At 55.8% G+C, this 8,053-nt stretch overlaps 1 protein-coding gene across 1 annotated transcript in view; it reads right to left on the reverse strand.

The window, feature by feature from the left end:
- ADGRD2 (adhesion G protein-coupled receptor D2) overlaps window positions 1–8,053 on the reverse strand; it is a 9,028-nt gene continuing 975 nt past the window's right edge. The window contains 14 exon segments of the mRNA XM_013008261.1: window positions 1–134; window positions 656–751; window positions 1,629–1,697; window positions 2,191–2,268; window positions 2,271–2,320; window positions 2,322–2,338; window positions 2,606–2,708; window positions 2,932–2,950; window positions 2,953–3,025; window positions 3,785–3,880; window positions 6,513–6,698; window positions 7,096–7,191; window positions 7,365–7,439; window positions 7,839–8,048. Coding sequence (XP_012863715.1) covers window positions 1–134; window positions 656–751; window positions 1,629–1,697; window positions 2,191–2,268; window positions 2,271–2,320; window positions 2,322–2,338; window positions 2,606–2,708; window positions 2,932–2,950; window positions 2,953–3,025; window positions 3,785–3,880; window positions 6,513–6,698; window positions 7,096–7,191; window positions 7,365–7,439; window positions 7,839–8,048 — 1,302 coding nt within the window.

The raw sequence follows: 8,053 nt of genomic DNA on the forward strand, positions 1-8,053 counted from the left end.
TCAAGGAGGAGAGCAGCTGGGCCCCGTGCTGGCAAACATCCCCTTGGAGGAGGGGTCAGCAGAGAGAGGCAGGGAGGCAGAGTGTCGCAGAGAAAATGCAGAGGCAGAGACAAAGAAGTGCGACTCCCGCAAGCCTGAGGGAGAGAAAGGAGGGCAGGAAGGCAGTGCTGGTGGCCTTGACCTTGGCCCTTGGCTGGTGCCCACTTGCTCCACGGGCACAGGGAGTTATTTGGGTATCAGAGTCCTACCCACAGTAGTGGGAGGGGGTGGCGGGGGAGGTGGGGCGGGGACTCAGAAACTTGGAAGGCAGGCAGAAGCAGCGGAGTGGGGGGTGGACTCAGGCCCAGGGAGCTCTGAGAGCAGGGGGCTTGGAGGAAGGGCTGGTCTCTGTCAGGGACAGGGCATAGTGTCCCCACCCCATCATTGCTCAGTCCCCAGACTGCTGCCGGGCGTTCCCCCAATACAGTGGCTCTCAACCTTCCTAATGCTGCAACCCTTTCATGCAGTTCCTCATGTTGTGGGGATCCCCCAACCATAAAATTATTTTCGTCGCTACTTCATCACTGTCATTTTGCTACTGTGATGAAAAAGGCGACCCCTGTGAAAGGGTCGTTGGACCCCAGGTTGAGAACCGCTCCCCTGATTGAAAGCTCACAGCCTGCTAGTGCAGGGCCTGCAAGAACGTGGAAGGTATTGAGGCCCACAGTGACCCAGGCCCCCGCTGGGCTGAGGGGTGCCAGGACGCCCGACCAGCCGGGTCAGGCCCAGGATGGGCACAGGACCAGCACTGGCTTCGCTGCGGCCCTGTGGAAGAGCAGCAGTGGGGTGGGAGGACAAGAGTGGGGAGAGGTAGGAGGAAGAGGAGGGTGGCAGCTTAGGTTGCTCTCTCTGGGTGGAAGGGAGGGGCTGGCAGAGGAAGGCCAGGGAGGAGGCAGAGGCCAGAGGTGTCAGAGCAGGATGGGGCCCTGGAGACCATGGGGCCCTTGGCAGGGGTAGAGCTTTAGTTACTCACCCTGAACTTGTAACTCCAGCGCTTGATTTGGGGGCCTCCCCACCTTGCCCTACTCCCCTGACCGTCAGTGAGCCCCTCACACAGAGGCCGGGGAGCACACTGTCACCCACCCTCACACCCACCTGGGATCGCCTCCTAAGCTTCATCCGTGCTACATAGGAACATATGCTACACACAGGCACACATGCCACATACGGACCACATGTCGGCATCATATACCCACAGCCAGGAGCGCAGGCACTCCCACGCTCATGGACACACAAGCACACACTCGTATGTGCTCACAGTTCACGTGCAATGATCTCTTCCCTCTGACACTGACTGGCCTTCTGCCAGGCTCCAACTTCCCAGACTCCCCCAATCCAGGCTTCACTATCGCTGTCTCCTGAGTTGCTGCTGGGCGCAGGGCCGTGGGCTCTGCATGCAGGCATGGTGACCATCACCACTCAGACCAGGATGCAGGTATTGGCCTGTAGACTTTTGTCAGTGGGACAAGGGAACGAACGCCCAGGTTCTGCCATGTCCGTCTCCTCCTGCCCCTCCCACCCCCACGGGGCAGTTCACCGACAACACGGAGAGCACAGCCCACAAAGGCTCAGAGAGTGGCTGCGAGCACATTGAGCCAGCAACACCCAGCGGCCCGTAGTCATGGGGGACATGGCCAGGGTGATGGCCACAGGCACACCTGGGGGAAGGCGGGGCCTCAGCACCATGCCAGCCCCTCACCCCACTCCAGAGCTTCAGAGTCATGGCAGCAGCCCCAGTGGGGAGGGGGGTGGTACCATTGGGGCAGGCAGGAGTAGTCAGGGAGGGGCAGTACTGTGACAGGGTTGAGGGCTTAGGGTTGAGAATCAGGAGATGGGGGGTAGCTGTTTGAGGACTGGATGCATGGCACTAGAGGCAGGGAGGCGAAGTAGTTGAAATGGGGGAGGATTTGGAAAAATTAGGGTTGGGTGAAGCTGGAAGCTGACCAAGCTCAGAAAATTGAGCTGGGTCAAAGATGGGCATGAGGCAGGGATGGATGCCAGGGAGAGATGGACACTGGGTAGTAATGGTGCTGGGCACTGAGTGGTCCTGGGCTGGGTAGAAATGGGTGGTGGTGGGTGCTGGCCAGTGAGGGGCACAGTGTAAACCAGAGTCGGGGAGAAGAGCAAGAGCCGGGGTCAGGGGAGCCTCACCCCAGTCCAGGGCATAGTAGAGCCGCATACTCAGCCCAGGGAGCATGCTCAAAGCCACCACCGTGCTCCACAGTAGCAGCCCTCCACCAGCATGCAGAAGGCGACCAAGAAGAGGAGATGCATTGTTACTGACAGCCACGCATGCCACCTGCGAGGGCAGGGGTTCCCCCCAGGGTCAGCCATGGCTGCAGCCTACCCTGGGACCCAGGCCCACACCTGCCATTGCCAACCCAATGAGGTCCTGCTCATTTACTCAGGAGCATTCTTCTCTGGGCCTCTCTCCTCCCCAGGGCCAGGGTCCAGGTCAAGATTGGAGTCACTCAGAGAAGTGGGAGGGCCCACAGGCACCCATGGACAGAATGGCCATGCTGCCCAGGTCTCTCTGAGTTAACAATTCCACTTGCTGGCAGCCCACTGTGTTGGCCCTTGCCCACTCGCTGGCCACGAGGACGCCCTCTGCAGAGGCGAGGGAAAAGGTGAGGTGCTTGTGGACTATGACTTGCTCTGACTTGGGGACCCTGGTCAGGCAGAAGACTCAGTTAACCAAGACACCACCAGCAGCCCCAGGGCTTTCCAAACCCCCTGCCCCTCCCGTAGGTCCCCTGTGGCTAGGCACAAGGGCAGTTCCACAGGGGGCCAGCACACCCTCAGGGGAGCCCCAGGGTTCCTGGGATCTGGTGTGGGGTCTAGAGAGACAGGCAGAGCCCACAGGGTCCTGCAGCTCTGGTGAGTTCTCTTTACCCGGCTGCCAGGAAGAGCAGGTCGTGGGGGCATAGGACACACCACAGCCCACAAAAGACAGGGTCCTCAGCAGTGAATCCTCCTCAGGGTTCCGCTGCAGGGAGCAACAGGGGCCCTGGAGTCCACCCCATAACCACCCTGACTGGACCCTGAGCAGACCCTACCTCCAGCCCATTACTAGTCCACAGGGTGGATGGAGGCCTGCACCCAGCTGGACTGAATAAATGGACCTTCCAATGTGTGCGTGCGTGCGTATAGATTGGAAGCAACTGCAGGACCACCTGGCGGTGCCACGGGCAACCACCACACAGGTGGAGGCTGTTGGAAGCGGAGCTCCCTGTGGCTCATTTTTAACTTAGAAAGATGCCTGTGTTGTTTGTATCAGAAACATGCATTTGATGCTTTCTCTCAGGTGCTCCCCAACATGCTGAGTCACCCCAGTGTTCCTGGGGTTCAGGCCCTGAGGGCTCTTCAGCCTGCCTAACTTGACCTCTGAGTGAGAGTCCATCCCGCACGTGCGGTGGTCCGTGCCTTGTCCCCTGACCTGCCTCCTCCTCTGGGCTCCACCCCGTCCCCGCCCCCTGCCTGTTCCGGGCCCAGACTCCTTTCCGCCGACAGTTTCACTCACTGGCACCAGAGGGCGCGCTAAGGCACCGCCACTCTTCCGAGCCTGCCTCTGAAAGTAGACTCATTCCTTGTGCGGTGCCCCACCTGCCCACCGACACGTCGTCCTGGACTCCGTGCGGTCCTTTCAGCCCTTTAAAGCTTACCTGTCACCCGGAGACGCCTGTTTGCTTAACTCCTGCTCATCTGAGAAGGCAATCCCTCCCTCCCCGACCCCCGGGGGCCTCACCTGGATGTCAGACACCAGTAACACGATGGCGAAGTGGGTGCTGTGTTGCAGAAGCAGGCGGCCAGAGCAGCCAGTGGTGGCCCAGGTGCCCCGTGTCTTGGCTTAGAACAGAGGGGCTCTTGAGTGGGGTGGGATGGGGGTAGGGCTAAAGCCTTTCTTATCTTCCAGCATTGTGACCTTGGTCAAGTCCCTGCTCCTGGAGCCTTGGTTTCCCATCTGTAAAATCCCTCTCTCGGGCACAGTGCAGAGACAGTGACCGGTGATCATTGACTAATTACAGTAATAAGCAAACTAAAGTCATCTGTGCCCATTCTCCAGCTCAAGGTCTGACAGGAAGCACGGGAAATTTCTATACCCTCCTCAGCCCCTTCCAGTACTCTTGGACTGGCCTTAGATATAATCAAGGTGGACACTCGTTTGAGGGATGAGCCTCTTCCTAGGCACCAAATGGGGAGCTTACGACCTCTTGGGGAACAAATTCTCCTGACCTAGCTTGTCCGGGAGCTGCATGGGGCCTGCAAGGGCGTTGGTGAGTGAAGACCCCAAACACTCTTGAGCCCTACCTCATCCCTGAGCCAGGTGGATGGTTTCAGGAACAAAAATGATTGTTTTATTTAAAGAAATTCACCTGCTGCTGAAGTTCCAGAAAGGACAGACGGGTTCCACCAGCTTCTGAGGGGAGGCCGAGGGGCAGGGAACACGGGCAGGGCAGGTGTGAGCTGGTGCATGTGCATGGAGACAGAGGGCAGGGGTGAGTGTGCATGGGCACAGGGCAGGGAAAAGGCAGAGATCAGAAAGATGGTGGGACATTTATAGAGATATGTTAAGTATTAAGGATAAAACGGACACTGGGCCTCTACTCAAGTACTCCCTCAACACAAGAACACTTTGTTCTATTAACATGGCATTCTGTGATGCTCACCTTCCCAACAAGGTCGCTGAAGACAAATGGGTGCATAAGCAAATGTGGTGAAGAAAGCTGATGGTGCCCGGCTATCAAAAGATATGGTGTCTGGGGTCTTAAAGGCTTGAAGATAAACAAGGGGCCATCTAACTGAGAAGCAACAAAGCCCACATGGAAGAAGCACACCAGCTTGTGTGATCATGAGGTGTCGATGGGATCAGTTGTCAGGTATCAAAAAATCTTATCAAAGTGAATGAGGGGGAGGATGGAGTGGAGGCCCAAAGCCCATCTGTAGACAATTGGACATCCCCTTACAGAAGGGTCACAAGGAAGGGATGAGCCAGTCAGGATGCAGTATAGTACCAATGAAACACACAACTCTCCTCTACATCTTTAATGCTTCTTCACCCCCAATTCTAACGTACAAATCCGAGTAAACCAGAGCATATGTACTGTATACCGGTATAGCTAAGAACTGGCAACACAGGGAGTCCAGGACAGATAAACCCCTCAGGACCAATAATGAGAGTAGCCATACCAAGAGGGTAAGGGGAAGAAAGGAGGAACCGATCACAATGATCTATATATAACTCCTGGGAGGGATGGACAACAGAAAAGTGGGTGAAGAGAGACAGCAGTTGGTATAAGACATGGAAAAAACATCTAAATTATCAAGGGCTCACTAGGGAGGGAGGCTCGGGGAGAGCGAAAATGAGCTGATACCAAGGGCCCAAGTAGAAAGAAAATGTTTTGAAGATGATGATGGAAACATACGTACAAATGTGCTTGACACAATGGATGTATGTATGGATTGTGACGAGCTGTAAGAGCCCCTGATAAGATGATTAAAAACAAAACAAAAGACACCCCCCCCAAAAAAAAAAAGGATGATAGGGATGGTTGAGGGCTCTGTACAGCATGGGTCATGAGTGAAGGCGTGGAGAAACAGCGAGGGGGAGGTGGAGAGGAAGGTGAGCTGGAGAGACTTGCAAGCCAGCATCCTGCGTGATATTTGAAACCGAGGACAAGGAAATGTCCCAGCAGTTGGCTGGGGTGGGGCCAGGGGGGGGCGTTGGGGGGGTTGGGGTTTGTGTGTGCTCTGCTGGTTGAAAACTGCTCAGATCCTGATACGTTGCTCAGAAAAGAAAACAGGCACGGTGTGTTATGTGAGGCATGAGCCCACTTATGTCAAACACTAAAGTTGGCAACTATAAACACAAAGCCTGGAAACAAACACGCAGCCAAGTTCATGATGGTTAAGTCTGTGGTTTTGAACGGGCTATCAAGAATATGCTATTCCTTTTGTAATTAAAAATGACAAGAGTTCTTTTTAAAAAAATTTTTTTTCAAGATGCCACTAAGCAGTGAGGACATGTCAGCAGCACCATACCTATTGGCAAGGAAAGCAGCTTAAAATTGGGACCTGGGCCAGTTGTTCCAACTGATGATATTGTCACGATGCTAAAACATGCTACTCGTGTTTGGCAAAGTGTTTTACTGACCCTTATTGTGGGTGCAGAAGCCGAGGAGGCAGGCAGAAATCCCTGTGCTTTCAAGTGAGGAAAGTGAGCCTCAGAGAGGTGAAGGAATTTGCCTAGGATCACATAGCCAGGCAGTGACAGAGCAGAGAGCGGGGTTCTGGCTTGGCCCCCTCCATCCTCTTCTGGGTATTCCATGGTGATTCTTCCAGAGAACATACTATTTCTAGGGTTGGTTGAGTGATCACTTCATTCGTTCATAATTCCTGGACCCCAGGTATTATACAGGGTGCTGGGAACACAAATACAACCCGCTCTTGATATTTTAAATGGATGATTATTCCACTAATGGCTCCAGTTCTGCAGCCCCAAGGCCTGTCACCTTCTTCAGGAAGTGCACGACAGCCAGTAGGGCAGACGGCCCCAGTGGAGGGGCCTCCTTTGCCAGGACCCTCTCCTGGATGCCCAGGAAGCGAGAGGCCTCGGCCAGAGTCAGGGGCCAATGGTCTTCAGAGAAGGGGTTAGGGGACAGCTGTAGGCAGAAGAACCACTGGCCTTGCTGGTCTGCCTATCACAAGGGCCACCCTTCCCCCCAGCACCCTGGAACCATCACTTTGGCTCAGGGTCTTCTTGATAGATGGGGGTCTATCTTGTTGTCAGCCCCTAGCTCTTCAAAAACTCTCTTACTGCCATTGAGTGGATGCCAACTCATCGGAACCTTACAGGGCAGCGTAGAACTAAGTCTGATAGTTTCTGAGACTCTAACTCTTAAAGTGCGTAGAAAGCCTGTCTCCCATCCCCAGCTGTTAAGAGCTCCTAATTAGGGTGCATGAGTAGCAGACACATCATCTGCTATCTTATGGATAAGAAAACCGAGGCACAGGGAGGTGACATATAGACTCCCCAGACCCCTTGGGAGGGTGACTCACCATAGTGACATTGGCCAAGGCATTGACTCAGCTGATAACATCCAGGCCTGGCCATGACTGGGTATCCAGCAACCGCTGGCAAGTCTCTGTGAAGTACCAGGTGCCAGCTCACATAGTGACCACCCGCAAAGATTAAATACCCCACCAAGGACTTTACACGTGGGGTCTGGATGGGGAAAGGGAGGCACAGGATGGCCCAAAGCATCTCCTTCTGGCCACACAGCTGTCTTTGAGAAGTTCCCAGGTTTTGCCAACCTCCCCCTCCAGAAGCAGCAGAGGAAGGGCTGTGACTGTAGACAGGGTTCAGAGGCCTCAGTATGGGGTCCTGGGTCCCAAGTGGGGCACTCTCGAGAGCACTGGCCAGTGGGAAGTATTTGTCAGGGTTGAGTCCTGGTTCCTAGTTGCCACGGTGAGCCACCCACCCACTTAGGCCTTGAAGGCGCCCTTACACTTGGAGAAGTGCCAGGGCGCATGGCATCCAGTTTAGGCATCGAGGTGGGACCTGGGGGATGGGCCTGCACCAGTCTAGGACTGGACGGACGTCTCAAGTCGCCAATACAGAGCTCCTGAAGGCGTGAGACACTGCAGCAAGTAGGTGGAATGGGCAGAAATTGGGCGTGGCCAGGATGCTGACGGGTGGATTAGGCCCTGGAGCTGGGAGGGAAGGGTTCTGGGACTAGCAGGGAGGGGCTGAGATGGTAGCCGGACTGGTGGTCAGAGTACAGGATGGGGACTCAGCGGGCGGGCTGGGCCGTACCCGGGCAGAGGAGGCACACTGGCACGGTGGGCAGTAGCGACGGGGAAACGTCTAGGATGTGCAGGTCCCAAGGGATGAGCAGGCTGCGGGTGGGGGGGAGGTGCGCAGGCCCCGGCCCGGCGCAGAGGTGGAAGTCGCTGAGGTTGCCGCGAATGGCATCTCGCCCAGAGAAGCCGCCGCCCAGCGAGTCCTGGCCCTGGC

This window comes from Echinops telfairi, unplaced genomic scaffold (assembly GCF_000313985.2).
Source record: "Echinops telfairi isolate 266 unplaced genomic scaffold, ASM31398v2 ScPeMD7_32;HRSCAF=126, whole genome shotgun sequence".
In the NCBI taxonomy this organism is placed as follows: domain Eukaryota; kingdom Metazoa; phylum Chordata; class Mammalia; order Afrosoricida; family Tenrecidae; genus Echinops; species Echinops telfairi.